Genomic DNA, 25887 nt, shown 5'->3' with positions numbered 1-25887 from the left:
TATTTGGTCAAGTCAAGGTTTTAGAACCGCCAAAATTATCTGCTCTTCTGTAAGGTAACATTATTTCTGCTCTATTGTAAGGTATATTTTAGGACAAAAGTTTTTTAGGAGATTATCTCCAGCAGAAAAGATAATCAAATATGCTGTTACCATTTAAAAAATGGTAATTCAACTCATGTTCTGTGAAGCAGTTCTGGAGAATGCAGTTCCAGCAGTCTTTTACTTAGACACAGATGCATTGTTTTGATGTGTCAACTGGGAACAGGTGTTTTTATGCTTAATAAGCATGGGAAAAAAATCTGCAAATAATTAAATATACAGGCTATCATGCAATTTTAAACCATGTCAAAGATGAATCGGATTTTACGCTGGGGGCATATAAACACTACATTGAGAATGATTTCAGTCTGACTGAAACAATAAATATCCACGTAAACATACCTTTATACTAAATGCATGTGGAAAACATACATGGTGACTCCCTAATTTAAACCTTTATAATCCTTATTGACTTAACACAAATTGGTTTCAGGTCGGCTAAAGAGAGTGGCGGGGAAATTTGTGACACTCAAAAGAGCACAAACCCCTGGGGATTAGTTGACAGATGTAGTGCCAAGAGTGTGCAGTGCATTAAAGCATCTTTAACAAGACAACACAGCATCTGCCCTATCCCTCTCAGTCTCTTTCACACACACACAAACAACTAATACATGAAAAAATAATTAAATCTGCAGAATAAATGAATGATTTAGTCTGAAAGCATTTTTAGTCGCTCTTCAGTGACTCATCAGTTTCAGCCGCTTTTTTTTCCCTCTCCGACCTGTCTCCGTTTTCCCTCCACCACCCCCTTTCTGTCGTTATCTTTCCCTCTAGACAACAAGATCGCATCTGTGACATTGCGTGTGACAGCCAATGCCATGCTCGTAACACCCGGCAGTCTAAACGGGGTGGACAGGGGCGGATCTCTGTCTGTCACACCTGTCACCTGCTGTTTCCAGCATCGGGAGGTGAGCTACTTTTGCCCCTCTCTGACTTGCAGGCTCGCATTAAAAGCAGACTAATTCTTTGACTCCAAGGAACCTGCCAAGTCGTTCACCGTTCAATCGCATCCGAGGGAGATGTGTGCGAAATCAAGACTGACGGCTTGTTCTGAAGTCAGGTGCTGGTGTTTTCATGCCATGAAATGGGAAGGTGTAATTACAACAATTCAGAAGTGTTGAGGGTGAACTTGTCACACAATGATTTCAGTTAATTGCATGTGAAAAGTCATTTTGTTAGTGAGTGATGAATTATGGGTCTTTTTTAAGTTTTATAGAGCATCATCCTCCAAAGCCTTTGCCTTTTATGCATCACGTAGAAACGAATGCTCTACTGCTGAGGGCACAGATGGTAGTATCACTATAATGGATCTTTAAAAACTATACAGCAAAACCCCCTCTATTTCAACACCCACCTTAATAGAAAGGTTGTTATTTCTTTGATGCATAAAAGGCTTAATGGGATAATAACTCCTAAGCTGCATTTCCACCATCAGGAACTCTAATCAAATGGTCTGGATAAAAATGTCACATAAATTTACTGCTAATACATCTACCGGTAGCTGCAAAGGGTTATGTTTCTGCACTTTTACACGTTATGTGCACTTTGTTCAAAGAAGTCTGGATTGGTTATGCGAGTTTAGATGCTAAAAATACTAAAAAAAAAAAAGGCTCCTACTGCATCAGCTTCAGAAAAAAAAAAAAAATCAGTGACAGGGTATATGCAGGAATCCTAAAAGTAATTTAAATACCTTTTTAAAACTTTTTAAAAGACCTTCTCAGAATATTTTAAGACCTCATCGCCTCTTCAAGTTCTACAAACCTTTCACTTAATAAACAATTGTTAATAAACAGTTGTAATTAAATAAATCAATTGAGCGCAACCATGCAACAGAACTCAGATAAGCTCGGAAGAAACAGAGCTTGAAAGAATAAATTATGCTGTTGTTTTTAGCGACAGGCTTCAGCCACTGTTTAAACTCGTCTCTCCAACTAGAAGAATGCAAACTTACATTTTCCTATTTTTCCACCTGTTTCGCTCTATGGTTTCGCTACATGTGGAGAGCATCACATCACCTTCCCGCATTAGTGACTTCATCCGAATGGAAGAGCTTGGCTGGACGTGGCCCCGCCTGAACCCAACATGTGGATCAAGCATGCGGTTGTTAATATTAGGAGGACAATAAATATATTTATGCTTTTTTGAAGTTAAACATTTTGGACACCACTTGAACTAAATTTAAGAACTTGTAAAAACGGACCTTCATTTTCTCATAATCAACTTTTAATACTTTTTAAGAACCCGTGAACACCCCGAGTAAAGAATTGTATTAACAAGAATTCTGTGCATCATGTATGGAACCGAAAAGTGTTTACGTAAATGTGTTTTAGAGTGTCTCTATGCTGTTTGCATAGTGCAAGAAAATCAGAGGCATGTTTTTAATCATTTGTGTAGCCAAATCGTCCTAATAAGCAAATAAGAACAAGTCTATAAGAAACTTAAATCCAAACGTATCATAATAGAATTAAATTAGCCACATACCAAAATCTTGCCTTCTTTATTAACTCTATAAACTGGATCTCTCAGACCCAAAGGCGACTAATAAGCATAGCTTAAAATAAGTGGGCCTGGGAATGTTTGAAGAGCATGCCTCCTGAAGCAGCCTTTCAAACACTTAAAGCAAAATAAAACTAGGTTAAATGATGGTTTAGTTATTTAAATATAATAACAATAATAATTTTCTAACCATAATGTGATGCTGGTCATTGTAATACTACTTTGGTGAAAGATAGCAGATTCAAAGTGTACCAAAATATTGCTGTGGTCATCTGTGTCAATTATTATGATTTTAGGACTGAGACATGTTCCATACATAAACAGAATGATAAAAACTTGGATTCATTCCCAGTTGTAAGAGTGTCTGTGGCCCACGTCATCATGAAAAAAGCCATTTGCAAACTTCACTATAAGAATATTCAACTAGAACAGGCCCATCAGTAAATGCCTGGATTGTAGAACTCAATCTGTTCCATCTATTCAGCACAGAGTCGCACCTGAATGCAAAGCTACATCCACTTTTAATGGAGAAATGGAGGCTAAAGCTTAACCTCTTCTGCATTTTTATTTATCCAAGTGGCAATGATTTTTAAAACTTTATTTCATTTTGGCCTTTACTTTTATTTAGTTAATGTTCATTTAAGAGGTTACACCTCTTTTACTGTCTAAATTCACTACTGTTCAAACAATCTTAAATTCAGCAACTAAGCATTGTGGAGAATAAGGAACATCTTTCAAAATCATTCTTACTGATCTTTGAACTGGATTTTATTCACAATATTTAACTAAAGGCTAACATCACATCTGGCATATGTGATGTCTGATGAAAAATTCTACACAGAAAGACTGGGAAAGTGCATTAAAGGTAACTACAATTTCTAGAAAGTTCTGTCCTTGCATTAGATTACATTATCACGGCTCTGAAAACATGTCTAAAAACAAACTGATTTCAAAGAGAAGGTCCAAATACGTATTGATTATTATGCTTAAAGAAAATGTTTTCAGCTAGAATCCCAACAGAATTGACCTTATTATTCTGCAATGCGGAAGTAAACTAAGTTTTGCGATTCAGTTACCTATAGGAGAAATGACTTGGAATAATAAATGTCGTCAAATTGTAGTCCACAGCCAACCTTGAAAACAAGGTCAAATTATATGCTCTACAAACAAATTTGTTCATGATACATAAAAATAATAATAATATTTAAAAAAATATCAGTTTGCAACATTATGCAGCATAAAAAGCCATTTTAATGTCTAAAAATCAATTCAATCAGAAGTCTCGAGCCAAAAAGACTCCAATGGCTGCGTCTGCTCGTACATGAATAGTAAGGTCAATATGAGCTTGGAGTGACATGAGGTTAAGATCCTGTATTGTGACTATTATGGATGTGCACACTGTAATATCAATGCTGAAACGATATATTGTGCAGCCCTATTTCCTAAGTTTTAATAGAATTCCTCCATCACAGAATTGCCCACATTGATTTGCTGTAGAGAAACAAATACAGAGAGGCCAAAAAAGATAATTAGATAATGTTTATACTTCCAATCTTCAGCTATGTAAGTTAACCCCAGGAAATTAACATGACCCTGAGTGTCTGGGCTGTAAATGTCTGGTTCCAGACTATTAGGAGTCCTGAAGGTGGAAGGGCTGCTGTTTTAGCATTCATCCGGAAAATGTACCTGTGGATTGGGCTCAGAGAAAGCTTTCTTTTTCACAGCGCTGCTCCTGGCTCCTTTCCTCTTCAAGCGAACAGAAATGGCATTAAAAATAGTTTTGTGCCATTCAATTACAAAACTCGAACAATTAGCAGTTTCAGAGCCTTGTGAAAGCGTGACTCTGTTGCCAGGGACAACCGGCGAGAGAAAGAGCACACAATTCTTTGACAATAAGAGAGCACTTATTCTGAGTGGAAAGCATTCTTTCAGTGAGCAGCATAACATCTTCACTGCGGTGTTTTGAGAGAACGGCATGACCTACACAGGCTAGAGACTCTTAAGTGCACAGCCACCCTTATAAAGTGTGATTTAATAAAACGTTTAACAATTTTGTTTAGTCAGCATTTATGTCTGATTTGTATTTGTGTGATCGTAATCCCTTTGTCTGAACAATTTAATTAAATTACCATGAGCAGGTTTCTAAAACAAACTATAAACCTACTGTGTATTCTATAGTTATTGTTACTGATTCCAAAACAAGCGTTTATGAGGTTAGATCGAGGCACGCTCAACCACAAGCACAGAAATATATTTTTACACACAGAACTAATTGCCTAATAGGACTTTCATTTCGCTGGCTGTGCACAATGAACACTGATCGTTAAGTGTAAGTGAGGAAAATTAGAACCTTGTTAATGACTAATTAGGACAATTTATAGAGCTGCTAGCTGTGCATAGTCAGCAGCAGATGGACCGCTGATTTTATGATGAATATCAATAATAATATTAATATATATATATATATATATATATATATATATATATATATAGAGAGAGAGAGAGAGAGAGAGAGAGAGAGATGGGTGTGTATATTTAAATCAGCTTAAAGGAGTGATTTTGAGAATTCAGATAACAAATATAATTGTCACATTTATACTCCTTAGTGTTGCTCTTGAAAGAAAATTAGTCTGCTTGACCCCACTCACAATGTTGCGTTGATGGTCATTTCCCAAAAGAGCTGAATTATGATAGAGAAGACATGCTCTGCAAAAACTGCTTTTCTTACTCAGATTTTTTGTATTGTTTCTAGTCCAAATTTCTAAAAATTCTTAAAATCAAGACGTTTTTTTTAGACGAGCAAAACATTTTGTCATGTTTTAGGAAATAATATGCCAAAATAAAGTGAGTTTTTTCTTAAAACAAGCAAAATAATGTGCTAATGGGGTAAGAAAAATAATCTTATGTCAAAAGAAAAAACAAGATTACTTTTCTTACCCCACTGGCACATTATTTTGCTTGTTTTAAGGAAAAACTCACTTAATAGAAGCATATTACTTCTGAAAACAAGACAAAAAATCTAAGTAAGTAAAGCAGTTTTTACAGTGTGTCAACAATTTGTAGTCACTGTATTGTTTAAGATGACCAAATGGTACAAACTTTAGAATGGGGATGGATGTGGACACAGAGAACCATCTCATACAACAGAATGTAGAAACGGCATTACAGAGAACATCCGTGTCAACAGCCAAGAAGCAACTTCATTACCAACTAGAGGCTGTAAATTAAAACTATATAAAATGTTTGAGTTTAAGAATGTTCAGGGTTCATTCTGATTCCGCTGAACCCAGGGTACTACTGTGCACTTTGAGACTGCTATGCTTAATAAACAGCTTCATTAAGATCTTCTACGTCCTCATCACCTTTTCTTCTTTTGTTTTTTTTAAGGAGAAACTTAAAAACATGCTCACACAAGTAATGGCAAATTAACTCTCTTGCGGAATACAGATATTTTAAAATATAATCCATTATTAATGAAGCTCCTGATTTTGACAGCTTATCTTTGTGCATGACACAATTAACAAATTGACATGCATTCACAAATCTATGTTTACACCAATGTGCCCTGATAAAATACTGTACGTGCATTCAAAATTAATATGAAACAAAGCCTATAAATCTCTCAAAATGTATCTATATAGTTTATGTACTGAGTTAAATATCTCAAGACCTCTGGTTGTCAGATGATTTTTAGAATGAATGTTGACAGATGAATGCAATAATCTGTAAATGATGAGCATAACAGGTGTCTACTTCAGAGAACAAAGTGTTTGATTAAATACAGTGGGAGAAAGTATTCAACACGTCACCATTTTTCTCAGAAAACATATTTTTAAAGGTGCTGTTGACTTGAATTTTTCACCAGATGTTGACTAGAATCAAAGAAATCTAAATATGAAAAGAACACAAATCTAATTAGTTTACAAATCAAGTTATACGTAATAAAATGAAATGACACATGAAAAAAATTTTGAACACATGAATAAAGGAAGATGTAAAAAGGAAGTGAAGAACCAGACAGCAGCTAAAATCTCTTAGTAGATCTTCAGCAACCATCTGCCCTTCATTGTGGTAAATTATTATTAGCTGCTTTAGTCCAACATCTACATTTACTGGGATTATGAAGATGAAACCAGTGTGGGCATTTCAGCAAGACAAAATACAAAATGAAACTGAAATGGTTTCAGAGAAAAACCATTAAAATCAAGCTGTAGAATAGCCCAGCCAATCACATTACTCAAATCCAAATAGAAAATACAAAATTAGTACAATATTTATTTCCTCCACTGTATTTATGTTACTTTTCTTAAAAAATTTAAATAAATTAAATAAAAATAAAGCTGGCATGCTAATGGTAATATAAACACATTGTTTTGCACAAAGACAATTGCCTAAATCAGGATTCATTAAATAATACAAATAGTTTAGTTTTTCACCAAACATGTCACATGTATTGATGCGCCAAGCTGTACTCCCAAGCCAAATCTTAGTGATTAGTATTGGGGCCAAAAAAGCATTTTTTACTCATCAGATCTCTAAAAATTAGGATCTAATATTCAGGATCTTTATTGTCGTTTTTAAAAAATTTAATGCTGGTCACTTCTCGCTCTCTTTCACTTGAACAAAAACTTCACTTTTTGTTGTATGAAAAAAAGGACAAAAAGCATATAGAGTAGTGACTTAATTTTTTAGGTCAAATATCAGTTTTATCTGCTATATAAACGGTTTAATAATATTCTACGCAATTTCAAATAGTTCTTGAGGCCAAGAAATAGCAAAGATTAGACATAATGCTAAAGTACAAGATAACTGAAGCCCATTCCAGTCACAGCACTCAATTCTGATTTGTGTGAACCCCGCTCTAAACCCCCTTCATGCGATTAATTTCTCACCTTGTCCATCTCGCCGCTCTTCCTCTTGCGTGTGGGTCTGGAGATTTTAACAGTGACAGCAGATTCTTCACCCTGACGCTTGAGAGCGAAGCGATCGGGCTGTAGAGGACTGAAGGAAATCTCCAGCTCAGGCCTTGGAAACCTAGACCGTCTGCCTGTTTCCGTGGAGATCTCTGATGAATCTAGCACCAGTGGACCGCTACCGGATGAGTTCTGCCATATGAACATTAATATCAACTTCAGTATTATTATCAATGGACTGAGAAATATGTGCATTTATTTAGAAGATGCTTTTAATAATAAAAAAACAAACAATCTCAGAGAGCTGCTGCAACTGTGAAGTACAACTGATTAGTGACCATTCATTTATTTAACAATGACAAATAAGATTCTCATAACTAAAATGTAAACAGAATAAAATAGCAAGACCAGCTTAACAGTTGGAATGACTGTTAAATGGCCAAAAATTAGCCTGAATTATATATCACTTGAAAAAATGTGCCGTTTTTAAGGTTCCAGACGTTAACATTTCCGACTTGGATATCTCTGGTACTGTTTCTTCCTATTTCTCTCACAGACTATTTTAAATTTCAATAATAGACTTTCGATTACCCACTGTCTCCCTGAAGCAAGGTGTCCCCCAGAGATCTATTCCCAGAACATTATTATTCATAATTTACATGTCTCTTGGTCAGACTTTACAACGCCATGGTCTAAATGATCAATATTACGCTAATCATGACATCCATTTATACTGTCTGTATCTGTACACCTGCTCTCCCTGCCCAAATTAACAAAATATTTGCTTGTGTGAGCAAAATAAAAGATTGGATTAATTTTAAAAATATCTGAAACTCAGCATGGACAAAACTGAGATCACTTGTACTAGTACTCACCAAGTGCTGTTAAAAATATGGGAGTACTTGATTTTTCTGTCATTACATCAGTGTTAAGTTACTGAAACTATTATCCATGCATTTGTTACATCACATTTTGTTTACTGTAATGCCCTCTTGGTTTACCAACCAGCTCTATCTCCTAATTATAACATTTAACTTTACTATTGTTTTCTTGTTGACTGTTCACTGGAAAGAGTTCTTGAGCATTGAAAAGAGACTATATAATAAAACTTTATCTTAATAGTATTATTATTAACACTATTTAATGGTTTATGTAAAACAATAAAAGAAATAAGCTACTTTTACAGCATTATGTTGTGGTTCAATAGTTGCTTAAGGAAATTTAGTACTAAAAACTGTTGTATTTCATAAAAGAAAATCAAATATTGTCTTACACTTTGGGCCATTTGTGCATTTTTGCTAAATAGAGTATTTTTTCCATAGAAAACAAGACATCTTATATATTCAATTTATTTGATTAGTAGTGTTTACATATATTTATGTATATACAAATATATATCAAGCATTTTAATTAAATTTATTCAAGTCAAAGCTAACATTAATTTATAATGAACAGCAGACAACTGTATATTAATCAAAATTAATTTAATTAAGTGTAATTGTTAGTTTGTAATATCATGAGTGATGATACTTTTTCCATGTGGTGTTTATTGTTACCAACATGGACTGTTTAAATTTAGGGCTTAGTTTATACCTGCTATAGATGTGTTTTTGCACGGAGAAAACAATAGAAAACACTAAATAATACAGTTATAAATTAGGTCTGGAAATAGTCAAAAGTAGATAAAATCAAAACATTTCAGATGTAGTTATAAATACATTAGACTGGAATGCCTTGGTGGTAAAAAAAAAAAGCCAATTTGAAGAAATGGATTAAAACACCAGGCTCTACTTATGATCCAGTTGGCCAAATTGCAACTAAATATCTGTTTAAACTTAGTCTAAAAGAGATGAATGTGTCAATTTGTATCAATTAGTGTCACAATGTACTCGTGTTTTACCTGACTGATGACAGATCCTCTGGTTCGGCTTTTGTGCTTGATTGTACTGCTGTTCAGAGGCTTCATATCAGAAAACTCCACTTCCATCGTCTAGCACAGCAATTAAGACACAGCCAATCATTCAATGTTCCTTACTCTACATCTAATTACCAGCTCAATTTAATTACACAGCTATGCCTAACAGAGACATATCACCACAAGCTGGCACAAATGCATATTGAGATAAATACAAATCAGACAGTGTGGAGATATATTAATGCACTAGTGCAAGTATTGCAAAGTTCTAACGCGCACTTTATATTCTATAAACAAGAATTATTCAATAGAAACCATATAAAAGCTCCTTTCTTAAACCTCTAGTTTATGAAAACCCAGGATTCAGCTTACCTTATCTGAGATGAGTTATATAAAATAGAAATAATGGTTTAAAGGACAAGGCCGGTCTTTTAAACAGAAAATTTAGAGTAAAGCCACTTCAAATTACATTTATGCTCTGTCGATAGTGATTATATTTGTGATGAACAGACTCTAATGACACATCAAAGGGAATAGATGAATTGGCAGTAATAAGACACATGTATGTCTGACCTGTGTAGTAGAGTTTCTGCGAATGCTGCTGTTTGTGGCACTGAGGCTGAGCTGCTCCTTCAGTTTCTGGATCTCAGCCTCTTTTACAGCCAGCTCTGCCTGCAGTGCCTCGGTCCTGCTGTCCTCACTGACCTCCTGACAGAGAGACAGAATGTTAAAATACTTTATAGAAGGGAAAACTTATTCAAGAATGAATTACAGAACAATTGGGCAAACAACGAGGTAGCTGTTAGTTTGACTTTGCATATTTCATGCATATTTTCAATAACAAAATTGTTGTTGTCATTAAAGGTATAGTCCACCCTAAAACTGAAATTTGCTCACCATTTACACTCCAAAAAAACAGTTTATTGTTTGTTCAAACTTCTTAAAATGAGCTGAAATAACACTGTTCTGGGGCATCAAGGTGGCGCAGTGGGTAACAAAATCATCTCATAGCAAGAAGGTCACTGGTTCAAGCCTCAGCTGGGTCAGTTGGCGTTTCTGTGTGGACTTTGCATGTTCTCCCCGTGATCGTGTGGGTTTCCTCCGGGTGCTCCGGTTTCCCAGACAGTCATGTGCTATAAGTGAATTGGGTAAGCTAAATTGTCAGTAGTGTAAATGAGTGTATGGATGTTTCCCAGTGATGGGCTGCTGCTGGAAGGGCTTCCGCTATGTAAAACATATGGTGGAAAATTTGGCTGTTCATTCTGCTGTGGTAACCCCTGATTAATAAAGGGACTAAGCCGAAAAGAAAATGAATGAATTAATGAACACTATTCAGGAGTTTTAATTGGGGGGACAACTTAATTTTTTATCTTCAATTAATTTAAATTTTTAAAAAAACTCAAATTCCTTTATGTTGTCCCAACACGAATGACCAATAGCCAAAAGCTTCAACAGTCAAACATTTATGAACTCAAACATTAACGAAGAAGAGTAAATGATGAAAGAAACTCAAATGTTTAAGAACTATTACTATTTTTGGGGCAACTATACCGAATAAAATGTAATCTTGAGACATACAGATAACTTGAGTGTTAAATAGGTTACTTATGCCACCGTTTTATTGCAATGTTTTTTTCAGTGGCCTCATTGAGCTTTAGTCATGCTAAAAATAACCTGTCATTTTTATTAGATTTGCTTGGCATCAAAAGAGTTGTATGGCTTTTTGATGTTCTGATAATTTGAATGATATTAAACTGTAGCAGTAAACAAATGTGAACTAGTTCGTAGCAGGAGTGTGGAATATCCATTGAAATCAAAACTAGTGTATTGACAATGCTAGCATAATTTAGTAATAGGTGACTTAAACAAACAAACAAACACAAATCTTGCGAGTTCAAAACATTCACTATGTTATGAAGCCTATTGGAATGAATGTATAATTATAACTACATTTCAAATATTATAATTTAAGTTATTAAATCCAAATATAAAGGCAAAAAAGAAATTAGATGACATCACTCTGAGATAGTTAATACTGAGAGAGCGACATTTTAGAAAGAATGTTACTTTTATTTCTGTTTTGAAAACAAAAATAGTTCAAAAAATGCTGTAGGATTACAATGTTTTCTCTAGAGTATTGAGTAAAACAATAATTCACTTATAAAGACTCACTCACTAATTTGGTTTCTAATTGATTTCCAGCATATCAGAATTAACCATGCTTTTATGTCGAGTCATTTTACCTAATTGACTAGTTGGATGGACAAGTTAATAGCAGACATAAAATACAGGTTGTAAAAAGGTTATTTTAATTGTAATGCACATGACATTAAAAACATTTCATGAAATTGTGTATATGATAAAATTCACGAATGATTTATTCCTTGAATAAAGCTGAAGTTTTACAACTCATTAGTATTCAACACAACAAGATCCTCAAACAAATATGCTGACTTAATAATCAACAAACATTTCCTATCATAATTAATCTAATTAGAAAATGGTTGTCCTTTTTCATAACTCTTCAACAAATAGAATCAATCAAAATAACAAAATTTATTAGACACAAGCTGCCACTTTAAAATCAAATACCTTTTTGGTAAGGCTTGACGATATAACCTAAAATCAAAACCACTACTGAGAACTTAACTACTGAGTGATTACTTTATTTTTAATTGAATTACTTATTTTACTTTAATATGCATTAACTTACCCAAATACTAAATTTGAGTTAGTATTTATATGCAGCGTGTCAATTTTCTGATGTATGAGAGACCCGCGTGCACTTTTTATTGCATATACAGATGAAGTCAGAATTATTATTCCCCCTTTTTATATTTTTTTCCCAATTTTTTATTATTTCCCAAATTATGTTTAGCAGAGCAAGAACATTTTCACAGTATTCCAGATAATATTTTTTTTTCTGGAGAAAGTCTTATTTGTTTTATTTCGGCAAGGATAAAAGCAGTTTTAATTTTTTTAAAATTCATTTTAAGGTCAAAATTATTATCCCCTTTAAGCTATATTTTTTTTAGATAGTCTACAAAACAAACCATCGTTATACAATAACTTGCCTCATTATTCTGACCTGCCTAGTTAACCTAATTAACCTAGTTAAGCCTTTAAATATCACTTTATAGAAGTGTCCTAAAAAATATCTAGTTGAATATTATTTACTGTCATCATGGCAAAGATAAAATAAATCAGTTATTAGAAATGAGTTATTAAAACTATTATGTTTATAATATTTTGGAAAAAACCTCTCTCCATTAAACAGAAAAATGGGAAAAAGAATTAAAAAGGGAGCTATAAAAAAAATCTATAAAAAAAAATCTAAATGTGTCGCGTCAGATTGCCGAACATATGAACAATACACTGTCTGTAAAACTCTCAATCGCTCAGGTTATCCACATAGCGTAGTATGTTTTAAAGGAAAAGTATTAACAGGATTACAAAAAAACTAAATAAACAATGTGGGGGAATTACTTTGGTTATAGCAGGGTTTCCGAACCCAGTCCCTGAAAGCAAACCAACAGTATATATTTTCCACTTCTTCCTAATAAAATACACTAGAATCAACTCAAAAGAACATTAGATAAGACTCCAAAATCTGAAATGAATGGGTCATATAAGGGAGACACCCAGAATATGCACTGTTTGCGTGGCTCCAGGAAAAGGGTTGGGAAACACTAGGTTATGATTTTCGGTTGTGTTTTTTTTTTTTTTTTACTAATCCCCCAGCTCCAATTTTTGGTGAAATGAAATATTAATTTAGCAAAGAAAAATCTTACTGACTGCAGATTTATAAAAAGATAGAAAAAGCAGGAACTTATGAGAGCTGCAAGGGACTCTTCACTGACCTCTGGTGTTTGGGCAGTGTTACTGGACTGCAGCATCTTGATCTGTTGGTCTTTTTCTCCATTGGACATGATGAGTTTCTTCAGCTGAACCTCCAGAGCAGAGACAAGCGTGTCTCTCTCCTTTCTCCACCTTTCCATCTCTTCCTCACGGGCATTAAGACGTGCAGCCAGAGACTCCTAATAGACAAACATTAACAGACAATCATTATCTTTAGAACACATCTGCCTGACATTGACTTTAAAAGCACACTCTTCTCTTTACCATTTCAGCCTGTTGCCGAACATGCCGTTCTCGATCATCAGCAAATCGTCTCATGTCCTGATTCCGCCTCTCCTCAGCTTCTTTAGCCTGACCAATCAGAATCAACTTCTCCTCCATCCACTTCTTGCGTTCTGCCTGCTGCTTCTCATTGGCAAGCTAAAAGCCACGAAGAACCAGAAAAAGACCATGAGCAAACTTCTTTTCTTACACTAAATGAAATCGAGAATGCATTTGGACCATGGACCTGTAAGCTCTCGTGGGCCTGAGTGATCTGCTGTCTGGCCTGTAAAACGTCTTTAGAGATTGGTCTGGAATCACTCCTGTCCCTCTCTTCAGGCAGCATTTCTCTCAAACTGGCCAGCTCTATAAATAAACAGTAAAGTCCAAAAGATTAACAACATAACCATGAGTCTGTTTTAGATTTTAGTTTTTGGATTTTATGGTGTTCAAGGACAACAAAACATCCTGTACGTTTCAGAAAATTTTTGTTAGTCCTAAAACAGCCTATACTGAAATCAAGCTGAAAAATGACAGGCTGTGTAATAGTGTGACTAAATCCACCTCTGCATATTTAGTATTTGTAATTTAAATCAGTTGTTCAATGAAACAATACTAGGACACACCAAATCTTTTCAGAACCATTGCTTTGTCCTGAAAAACAGGGATATATATATATATATATATATATATATATATATATATATATAAAACATAAAAATAATATATTAATATAACAAGAGTATCAAAACTGGAAAACTTTAATAGCCACTATGAGAAGAAAAACAATAGATAATTTAACTCAGATAAATTAGCATATAACCATAACAATAGGGTTGAAACAGTGTCGTTTTCTGTACAATTTATAGACAAAGCACATTTAATAAATGAAAAAATTAAGCTAAAAATAAGTAAAATTCCCTGAAATTCCATGACTTGGACAAAAAAAAATAAATCCCTGACTATCAATGTCTGTAATAGACCTTGTAAAATTCCATGATATTCCAAAAATTCCAAGACCTGTTACAGCCCTGTAACTTGGTCAGAGTAGATTCTGCTCACCACAGAGCATCATTTAAGCCCAAACATGATTGCAATACTCTCCATTTATCCTGTACCTTGAGTGAGCTCATCAATCCGAGCGTTTCTGTTGTCCAACTCAAGGTCCAGCTGTGTCTGTGTTTCCTCCTGTTCTGTCAGAGCCAAGCGCATGTCTTCAATAACACGCTCACGCTCTTGCAGATCTAGAGGCCATTAATACATACATTAATAGATGTGTTGCTGCTTGTTGTCACACACGAAACCAATGATGCAGAAGAGATACCTTTACATGCTTTCTGATAGAGCAGCAGATTCTCATCTGACTTTGAACCAGAGGATCGTTCCTGTTTAAGAAAAGCGAACACATTCAAGTCCCATAACAAATTTAATTAATGTTTCGCTACCTGTAGGTTCATTCATTCGTTTTCCCTCAGTTTAATCCCTTCATTCATTAGGGGTCACCACAACATATGCTGGATACGCCAACTTATCCAGCATATGTTTTACACAGCGGATGCCCTTCCATTCATATTGGGAAATCTATCTGTAGGTTTAGGTAATCAATTGCTGGACATGCTTACAGCTTTTAACTGGTTGATGGTGCGATCTCTGTTGGCGATCTCATTCTGGAGCTGCACTTTCGTTTTTTCTAGATCGCTGAGCTTCAGTCGTAGAGATTTCTCAGCTTCACGCATGGACGAAATCTAAATCAGAGCACAAAAAGAGTTTTAGGACAGGTCAACAGCGGATTGATTCAATGCAAGTTCTGACATGTTTCAGCTCGGACAGTAAAGATGTTCAAAACAGTGGGAGTTCTCACCTCTTTCTGGACCTGCTGTATTTGTTTCTTTGAGTCACAAAGTTTTTCCCGAAGATCAGATGAATCATCTTCCCTTCTGCGCAGATCAACAGTCAGACTGCTCATCTTACACTCGCTAGTTTTAATCTCCTCTTTTAACCTAAGAGATGAAAAACAAAACACAGGAACACAGAATGAATAACAATGAATCAAATCAAGCCAAGCATATCAATGTGTTTAATTGGAAAACGACACTTTTTAAATCATTAAGCGCTTGCTCAATTAAGAAATGGGTTCGTCTTTTACTTATTCAGTTACAAATAAAACTTTTTACTAATTCTATTATATTTTAACTACTGGCTGATTAACATAGATTTTTTTAAATTATTTGATGTAAAGGCAACTTGCAAGGTAGGTATTAGGGCTGCACAATAGGTCATTTCAGCATGTATATCGTAATGTTTACATGTGCAACAGTCAAATCGCTACATCTTTAATATTGAGTGTGAATTATAGTTGACCATGAGCTACAGAAAACATTTGGTTTGTAGAGTCACTGCTAGGTTTATATACTATAATAGGGTGAAAGTTTATCATTCGCATGTGTTTTAAGGCCTGTGGCTTAGCATTTCAAGATAGTTTAACACATTTTGGCACAAAAAATGACGATGCTTAGAGGAGTAACAATGATTAATTGTATTTATTTACTTACCTTTAATTTTTGTCTTATTTATAATTGCAAACACCCTACATTTTAAAGCAAAAACAAGATTGTTTTATTCACCTCCTTTTATTTACCTGTGAAAAGATTTTTTTAATGGAAAACAAGTTTAAAAACACTACAGGAATACAAGTATCATCAGAGAATGTATGTTCTAAAGAAACTGAACTCACAGTTTTTCACAAAAAACATACTGAGAACTTTTTATACTACCTAGTACCTATATTGAGAGTACATTAAGCTTTTACTTTTTATGCTGGTTCTCCTCACTTTCCATTAGAGGAGAAAAAAAAATTATATATATATATATATATATATATATATATATATATATATATATATATATATATATATATATATATATATATATACACACACATATATATATACATATATATATATATACACACACACACACATATATATATACATATATATATATATATATATATATATATATATACTACTGCCTTAATTAATTGGCCCTGGTGGGATTATTTAAGTTGTTAAACCTAACAAATCTCATTGGTGGATAATTTAGTTTGTTTTAATTAAAAACTCCTACATTTTTCAGATTTTTGTTCTAAAGGCAAAATAAAATAATATTTCTACTTGATCTAGGAATTTAAAAGATTTCGACTAGAAACATAAAAAGAGCAAAGTAAGAAATCATTGTTCGCATTACGATTATTTAATTTCTGAACCTGAATACTAGACTCCCAAGAAAACTGACAAATAGTGCTATTCAAACCATCTTGTGAAACTGTAATCATATGACAATATTTATCGCTGAAAAATAACATATCGCAATTTTTCCATTATCATGCAGATTTGGTAGTAGTAGTAGGTTTTTCTTTTTAAATCGTTACTATAGTTCTCCACAAACAATGTCAATTCTGTATACTTTTAGAATCATTGTTATATTATATTACCACCCTTGCCAATAGATAAAATCTATGCAGGTAAACCACTAGCTAGGGTTAAAAACAGACCTTTATAGAAAAGGAACCAACCACACTTTTTAATGATAATTATACATGTAAACTGCCTTTTTGTCTAAATTGGGTAAAAGAAAAACACAAAAAGCTATCAAACTACTAAAATAAATCACTGTCTTTTTGTGTGCAAGGATCATTAATCGAAAAGAAGCAGAAATCGTGGGCAATAACTTTGAAAATCAATCAATGGACTGCATTTCAGGGTATAAGCAACACAATTTCTCATGCTGTTAGATGTTATCCTGATCACTTAGTGTTTGGACAGACTGTCAGTACTTTAAGGAAAGCTAATTCCTAACACCATGTAGTTCCAAAAACAAGCTCTGTTAAAAGGGGTATATATAAAAATATGGTATTTGAACTAGCCCCTATGATCAGATTACTGTGATGGCTGAGAAATATATATATATTTTTTACTCAAAAAACATTATTTTTTATTATAAGGGTTAAAACAGATGTGCCATTTACTATCTTATTAAAACAATGGTACTTATCTGCAAGAATAATATTCAATTTATTAATGTACAATACAAAAGAAATGTAAAAAGTATAAAGAAAAAAAAATGTAAGAACAGGGTTTTTGCATGTTTCACAAAGTAAACTTATGACATTTTTAAGACCATTATGAATAAAATTTTAGACTTATACTGGGCTAAATGCTAAAGATTATTTGAAATAACCCAGTTAGAAAAGATCTTCACTTGCCCTATCAAAAAATAATAAAAATGTAATGCATTTAATAAAAATAGTTTAAATAATAGTTTTGTTTGAATATGTTTTATTCATTATCAAAATATCCATTAACAAACACTTTAACTCTAACCAAGATTAGAACAAAACATAGCAGTCGATTTCTTCAGTCTACAATTACAATAATAATTTAATAATGATAAAAAATAATAGATCAGGTCAGTATAACAGCAGTAAATTCTTGGAGAACATTTACGCAAATGTAACTTCAAGGAAAATAATTTAATGCTGTTTTTAAATAAAAAGTTACGTTTTTTTTTTCCTCGAGATTATGATTGATGGTGATTATATGGATGTTAATGAACAGATTGGGTAGCTATACGTAAGCAAAGAAAAATTAAGATCTGTTAAAAAGATTTACAATCTACAACAAAACTATTCAGTACATTTAAGACTTTTTAAGGCCTAAAATATACTTTTGAGATTTAAGACATTTTAAGACCCCAAGAAATAAAATAAATATTTAAATAAAATAATCAAAATTTTAAATAAATAAAAATTGCAAGCATACAATTCTTCAATCACTTTGGATCAATTGCAAAATGCATCTGTGCTTAATTAAAAGTATTAATTTCTTTCAACTTTTGAATGATAGCATATTTAAAACATATCCCACATTAAGTAATATAAAAAGTAACAATTCAACCCAAAATAAAAATGTTTTTAAATGTTCTAAACTTCAGACAATCCAAGACGCAAATCAACAGCAATCAGCACCTCAAGAGTTACAGAGCATATGCAGTGCTCAGCATAAAGTACACCCCTCACAAATCTCTCTTTTAAATTCATATTTTTAACAGGAAGCTATACAATATTATATTTCTGCATATACAATAGATTAGTGAACACTGAAGCAAAATCTGGAGCTTATCTAACAAAATATCTTACAATAATGGTACAAAAACGAGTACACCCAAATTTATATGTTTAGAAAAATATTAAATAAAATGTAAAAAAAAGAGATTTTTTTTTTTATTATCTTTCAATTTCTAAATATGTCTGGTGACAAAAATATTATTGTAATAAATATCTGTTTAATAAAACAGTAAATGCACCAAAGTAAATTGCCTATATTCACTTAAAAATGGATAAATATATTCACTTTTCAAAATGGGGTGTACTCAATTATTCCAAGCACTGTAATTCAGCCAAACCGAAATACTCTATAAAATTTACAATACAAAACAAAATAAATACTCTATACTCACGATACTTAGTCTTTGAAACGTACCAATCAACGCAAAAGATTGAACATTATTTAATCATATCACCAGCCACAGGTATCCTATTTGCTGAGCATGTATGTTTGTGTGACTTTCAGTGTCTGCTGCCATTGACATTTTATGAATCAATTTGAGCTTAAAATCTTCTTTAATTTTGTGCAAAAGAAAAAAAAAACCTAGAATTGCCTCTGTGTGAATAAGTAAACAGCCAATTATAATGCAACTTGTGTTTTAGAAAATTGTGCTAATGTTTACAAGGCAGACAACTGACCTGCTGATCTCTTCTTGTCTCTTCTGTAGCTCTGCATCTTTCTGAGCGATGGCCTCCTCTGCCACAGCCAGGATCTCTCTCCTCCTCTCCACCTCCTTCCTGCGCGCCTCCTGCACCGCCTGCATCTCCTCCTCCTCCAGACGCTCCTGTGTTTGCTTCAGACTCTTCTGTAGTGCTGAAAGCTGAGTTTCCTTTAAAGTTAGAGCATTCTCTCTCAGTGCAATTTCAGCCTCCTTTCCAGACAGCATGAGGTGTGTTTGGTTATCTCTCTCTTTACTTTTAAATCCAAGAGTGTTAGGGTTTGTCAGCCCCACCTCCTTATCTTCAAGCCCCTCCTTCTCCTTCTGAAGGCATGTAATCTTCTCCTTAAGTTCAGCTTTGACCTTACATAAGCTCTTGACCTCAGCTTGCAGTTCAGAGTTGAGTTTTTTGAGATTTTCATAGTCAGATGTGTGTTCTGCTTTCTGTCTCATTAGCGCAATTTCCTTTTCAAGAGTCAAGATGTGTTTGTTCTTTTCTCTCAGTTCAAGATCTCGCTTAGCCATTAGTGATTTAGCAGCAAACGCACCTGTAGTGTTGCTACATCTGGATGCAACTGCTACGTTCAGATTGCTAAAATCCACAGCCGTTGCCATCTGTTTGCTTTCCAATGTTGTCTGACACACGTCTTCTTTCAGAATATGTTCCTGTGACACTCTTTCATCCAGATTTGACTTTTGATCCTGAATGCACACTTGTAATCTGTGGCATTCCTGCTCAAGGTCTGTGATCTGCTTGTCTTTTTGTTTGGCTTCAGCAAGGCAACACTCCAGCTGACCTTTGACCTCAAGAAGGGCGGAGTCTTCCCGCCCATCATCTGCTTCATCTTCAGGCATTTTCAAGTCCTCCGGGGGGCCTACAAAGAATTGAGAAAACTTTATAAGGTATGTATATATTTATATTGGTTTTGATGTGTCTGTGGCATGCAATTTTACTGTGTATGTTCTCAAAATAGATCATTTAACAAATTCATATTGACATTCAGATTAGCTTAGTACAACCAAGCATATTTACTACTATTGGTCTGGCAACAAAGCCAGTAATTAATTTCATCTAGAGTGCACTACTTGCACATCGGGCAGTAAAATAAATGTTCAATCTGAAGATAAAAGAGAATTGGAAGCACTCAGTCTGAAAGCTTCCTGTTTATTCTCAGGAAGCACCTCATGTGTGTCTGGGACACTTTGATACCATGAGAAACATTCCTCTCTTTTTGAGAGGAAATAGAAGCATCCTTGACACTGCATGTTCTTATATGACCTACAGTGCTTTTAAGTTTGTGCAATGTTCTCCATGTGCAAAATAAAAATACTTTATTCAGTCGAGCTCATAAAAACAGTACACTTCACAGAAGTATTTCAGAATACAGGGCTTAATATGCATTGGGGTAACTTTACAAAACACGTTTATTATGATTATTTCTTTACACTCGAAAGCCTTCTTCGAGTTCTGAGGTATTGACGTCCTTTGGCCCGATTCTCTCGGCCAGCAGCTCTGGTTGTGACAAACGATGGGAGGGCTTTTTCGGGATGAGGAGCGGAGTCTGTACCTTTCTTGAGCGGGGGCTGTCCTTCAAGCCCCTCCCCTTCCTGACGTCGCTTTCTGGTTTCATTCCGGGAGCTGAGGGGCTCTTTAATGGTGCAACAGCACTGGATGACCTTCTTTTGGACAGAGTCCATTTGAGCTCTCTGGAAATTTGTAATAAAAATAAATAACTAAAATGTTTAATAATTAGGATGATAAATTTACACTGTCTTTTTTAGGCTTATTTTAGTCCAAATCAATATATATTGTGTTTTGTAGAAAAACTAGAATATATAATTTTTTTTCATTACAGTGGTTCTTGGTATCAAAAAGCTGTCAAACTCCATATAAAACACTAAACAATGATAGTTTTTGACATAATCCTTGAACTTTCACAGAAAAAATAGACTAGTGTTCAAAAGTATTAATGATATTATTTGCAATTAAGCTTAATGTGTTTTCACAACTGATATTACTAATAGAATAAAAAAAATGATCCCCCACCACTAAATCAGAACATTATATTAAATATTTCTGTAGAATCATATAAGACTGACTTAATGACTGATGAAATATTTAGCATTGCCATCAATGGAATAAACTACATAATGTTCTTTTACATAAGAATAATTGGTAACACTTTATTTTGATGGTCCATTTGAGTATTAGTAGACTGTCTACTTAATATCTGTAGATACCGCTCCTTCAACAGACATTTAACTGACTATAAAAGACTTTGCAAGTATATATCAACTCAACAGTCTGCACAACAGTACTTATAACCTAATGAGAATTAGTTGGCATGTAGATGCAATGCAATTAAATTCAACAAACAGACTCAAATTAAATTGTGACTGAATAATTTAGCTAAATATTCAAATTTACGAAGTTTTAAAATGCAGTAATATTCTACAATATTACGGTTTAACTATATGCAAACCAAATAAATGCAGACTTTCAAACTTAAGTGAAACAGAAGCATGCATCTATTAATGCCGAACATTAAAAAGTCTATACATTCACTCACATCCTCAGCCTTTCTTTCTACATGCTGGTCCAAAGTAGCCTGGAGTTTGGCAATCATCTCATCCTTCTGTCTGCACATGTCACTCAGATTAAATTCTCTTTCCCTGTGGCTCTCCAGAGTCTAAAATCAGCACAACAAGCCACAACATCACTACTAAATGCACAATTTCAAAGGAAAACCTGGGATTGCTTGTGTAAAACAGTGATGCATAAACTGGCAGTCTTGTCCTCATTTTGCATGTTAAAGTGGCAGAAGCCGTTTATGGTGGTGTTGTTTACCTTCCTCACCTCCTCCAGTTCATCTGACAGCCGGCTCTGGGTTTCAAGCTCTGTGAGGGAGTATGGGGTTTGATGTTAGATCTAGTGATTAGGAAGCCTGGTAGGTTGGTAAGTGAACTAATCAAGCGTATGTGGTTACAGTTTTACTGTAAAAGCATGCAAATTTAATAATAGGGGGCTCTCAGAACTTCTGGTTAAAGATTATGCATAAAAGTCTGGACCAACAAAAATACATTTGTGAGCTTTTGAGGGTGTAAAAAAATAAACATTGCCAATATGAATAAATTCCCCCAACATTTTATGATTTTAGCCATTCTAAAGCTTTAATTTGTGCAGGGGCCAATAAAGACTTTTTAAAAGCCTGCATTAATAATAATTTTGCAGGTTTTATGTTTTGAGAGGAAAATAGCTTTTTGATAACTGGAAGATACCAAAACCATGGGGACCCTATATTGTAGGGGTACAACAATACAGACTTCTCATCATTCGGTTTGGTTTTCTGGTACACTTTCAGAACAGTTCAGTACATAAAATGTACTGTAAAAAAAAATTAAAAAATAAAAAATAAAAAAAAGTCAAAAAAAATAAATTAATAAAATAAAAAATTCTGTACAAAATGAATACAATGTAAAAGATAATAGTAAAACAAACCTAACACAGAAGTTTTCAGTTTCATAAACTCACTCACTGGCCACTTTATTAGGTACACCTGTCCAACTGCTCGTTGACGAAAATTTCTTATGAGCCAATCACATACCAGCAACTCAATGCATTTAGGCATGTAGACATGGTCAAGACATGCATCAGAATGGGGAAGAAAGGTGATTTAAGTGACTTTATACATGGTGTTGTTGGTGTCAGACGGGCTGGTCTGAGTATTTTAGAAACTGCTGATCTACTGGGATTTTCATGCACAACCATCTCTAATGTTAAAAGAGAATGGTCCAAAAAAAAGAGAAAATATCCAGTGAGCGGCAGTTCTGTGGGCACAAATGCTTTGCTGATACCAGAGGTCAGAGGAGAAGGGCCAGGCTGGTTCGAGCTGATAGGAAGGCAACAGTGACTCAAATAACCACTTGTTACATCCGAGGTATGCAGAAAAGCATCTCAACATTTCCAACCTTGAGGCAGATGGGCTACAGCAGCAATAGACCACATTGGGTGCCACTTCTGTCAGAAAGGAATAGGAAACTGAGGCTATGATTGGCACAGGGTCACCAAAATTGGACAATAAAAGATTGGAAAAACGTTGCCTGGTCTGATGAGTCTCGATTTCTGCTGCGACATTCGGATGGCAGCATCAACAACAAAAGAATGGATCCATCCTGCCTTTTATCAACTGTTCAGGATGGTTGTGGTGGTGCAATGGTGTGGGGGATATTTTCTTAGCACACTTTGGACCAATTAGTACCAACTGAGCATCAAGTCAACGCCACAGCCTACCCAAGTATTGTTGCTGACCATATCCATCCCTTTATGACCACAGTGTGCCATCTTCTGATGGCTGTTTCCAGCAGCATAACGTGCTATGTCATAAAGCACGAATTATCTGACTGGTTTCTTAAACATGACAATGAGTTCACTGTACTCAAATGGCCTCTACAGTCATTAGATTTCAATGCAATAGGGCACCTTTGGAATATGGAGGAACAGGAGATTCACATCATGGATGTGCAGCTGACAAATCTGCAGCAACTGCATTATGCTATAATGTCAATATGGAGCAAAAACCCTGATGAATATTTTTAGTACCTTGTTGAATCCACAAAGGACTAAAGCAGGCCTGAAGGCAAATGGGGGTCAAATCTAGTACTAATAAGGTGTACCCAATAAAGTGGCCGGTGAGTGTAAATGAAATATAACACTGCATATTGTATATGTTCTTCACTATATATATATATATATATATATATATATATATATATATATATATATATATATATATATTTGATATTATACCAAGTATTGCAGCATCCCTATTAAATGGTAACACACAAGGGGAAGGGGATGCACCACAAATTTGTGAAAGTGTGAAGGTGCATATTTTTATAGACCTGCTCATCTTCAAAAGATTCTCACCCTTTGTTTTGAGCAACAGCTGATTCTGAGATATGCTGAGCTGTTCTGAAAGTTCTGTGACCTTTTTCTCAAGGTCATGCAATGTCGCTGAGACTCTGGGATCAGAGGTCACCAAGCAGGACTGGGCAGCCTGGGCATCATTTCTGATTCCTGCCAGGTCACCACTCATAGAGTCAAACAGGCTGTCTAGAGAGACACGTTTCTCCTCCTATACATGCAAACAAACACAAAAATCACCTTCATATCTGGGCTTAATAATAACAAACAAATTAAATTAAACACAGAAAGAGAGACAACTCTTAATTTCCATCATCAAAACTACAAACTATTAATCAAACTGATAAAAACCTCTGATTTGGCCACAGTTGAATTCATACGGTCATCCTCCATAGCCGTTTTTTCCACAAGGTTTTTGAGAATCTCCAGTCTCCGTTCACACCGTTCCTCTACCAGCTCCCGCTCTCTGGACATACGTTCACTAAAATAAAAAGAGGCATGAAAATAAAATGAAACTGTTAAGTTAATCATAACATGGACTGTCATTTTTTATAATTACACATAATTAAGCAAGGGAGCTTGTAATCTCTGACCTGTAATCTTCCTGCATCTGGGAAATCAGTTCTGAGAATTCTTTTGTCACTTCATCTCTAACACGTGCTTCTAGGGTTAAGAGTTCGGCTTGCACTGCTGTCAACTGCTGCTGAGTATTCACTATTAACCGCTGCTGGCCCTTTACATGGCAAACACAATAAACAGCCATACTGAAGGAGAAACCTCACTGTCATACAATCAAATAATGCAGCAACACTATAAAACATCAGATAAAAACAAATATGAAATGATAGCTGATTAAGGTTAAAACTAAAAATACCACAGATGTGATTTAAATGGATAGTTCAAGCTCAAATGTTCTCATTTTATTACCCTTGACTTGTTCCAAACCTGTTTGAGTTTTTGTCTTTTGTAGAACACAAAGAAATATTATTTTGAAAAAAGCTGGAAACCCGTAACCTTTGACATTCACAGTAAAAAAAAATTAAATAAAAAATACTATGAAAGTTAAAGATCACCAGTTACCTCATTACATCATTTTTGTACAAAAGTACAAAAACAGTTTTGAAACAAGTTAAAAGTGAGATGTCAGAATCTTTATTTTTTTGGCGAAACTATTCATTAAAATTGTAAGATGCCAAATATTACCTCATAAAGCTTTTTATTGATTTGCACAGTCTCTGTACATTCATCTTCAGAATTTAGTATGGTGTCCTCGATTTCGCTCTGGTCTTCATACTCGTCCTCTGTGTCAGAATCTTCCTGGACATCCTCAAGACTTGGGTCCCATCGTACCAATGAGCTGCGTCTCATTTCCCGGCAATCAGCATTGTTGATTATGAAGGACACCTCTCTTGCACTCCTTTTCACTCCCACTGGGATGTTCTTAGTGGTAAGGACCACCACCTAAAAAACATGCTTAAATTTAACCCAAATAAAGCTACAAGAAACTACTCAGGAAAAATATAAACAAATAATTATTTACTACAAGTGTAGAATGCACTGCCTTTAAAAAAAATGGTTGACTCATAAATAAGTTACTC

General features: G+C 34.5%; 1 protein-coding gene across 4 annotated transcripts in view; it reads right to left on the bottom strand.

The window, feature by feature from the left end:
• The window catches only part of kif20ba (kinesin family member 20Ba), a 38966-nt gene that overhangs the window by 6003 nt on the left and 7076 nt on the right, over nt 1-25887 (bottom strand). The window contains exons 13-31 of one of the 4 annotated variants that reach the window (XM_003200345.7): nt 25493-25750; nt 24883-25022; nt 24641-24770; nt 24293-24500; nt 22214-22263; nt 21936-22055; nt 20934-21072; nt 19346-20240; nt 15404-15542; nt 15165-15287; nt 14867-14927; nt 14661-14786; nt 13790-13908; nt 13546-13701; nt 13284-13460; nt 9997-10131; nt 9409-9498; nt 7488-7700; nt 4282-4341 (exon numbers count right to left, since the gene is read on the bottom strand). In XM_003200345.7, the coding sequence (XP_003200393.3) occupies nt 4282-4341; nt 7488-7700; nt 9409-9498; nt 9997-10131; nt 13284-13460; nt 13546-13701; nt 13790-13908; nt 14661-14786; nt 14867-14927; nt 15165-15287; nt 15404-15542; nt 19346-20240; nt 20934-21072; nt 21936-22055; nt 22214-22263; nt 24293-24500; nt 24641-24770; nt 24883-25022; nt 25493-25750 (3339 nt within the window). The remainder of the gene's footprint in view (nt 1-4281; nt 4342-7487; nt 7701-9408; nt 9499-9996; nt 10132-13283; nt 13461-13545; nt 13702-13789; nt 13909-14660; nt 14787-14866; nt 14928-15164; nt 15288-15403; nt 15543-19345; nt 20241-20933; nt 21073-21935; nt 22056-22213; nt 22264-24292; nt 24501-24640; nt 24771-24882; nt 25023-25492; nt 25751-25887) is intronic. The other 3 variants (XM_073928509.1, XM_005158528.6, XM_073928510.1) reach the window with 3 other exon arrangements.

The sequence above is a fragment of the Danio rerio genome, chromosome 17, assembly GCF_049306965.1.
Source record: "Danio rerio strain Tuebingen ecotype United States chromosome 17, GRCz12tu, whole genome shotgun sequence".
In the NCBI taxonomy this organism is placed as follows: domain Eukaryota; kingdom Metazoa; phylum Chordata; class Actinopteri; order Cypriniformes; family Danionidae; genus Danio; species Danio rerio.
Note: the sequence above shows the minus strand (reverse complement) of the source record. Positions and strands in the feature narration are given on the sequence as shown.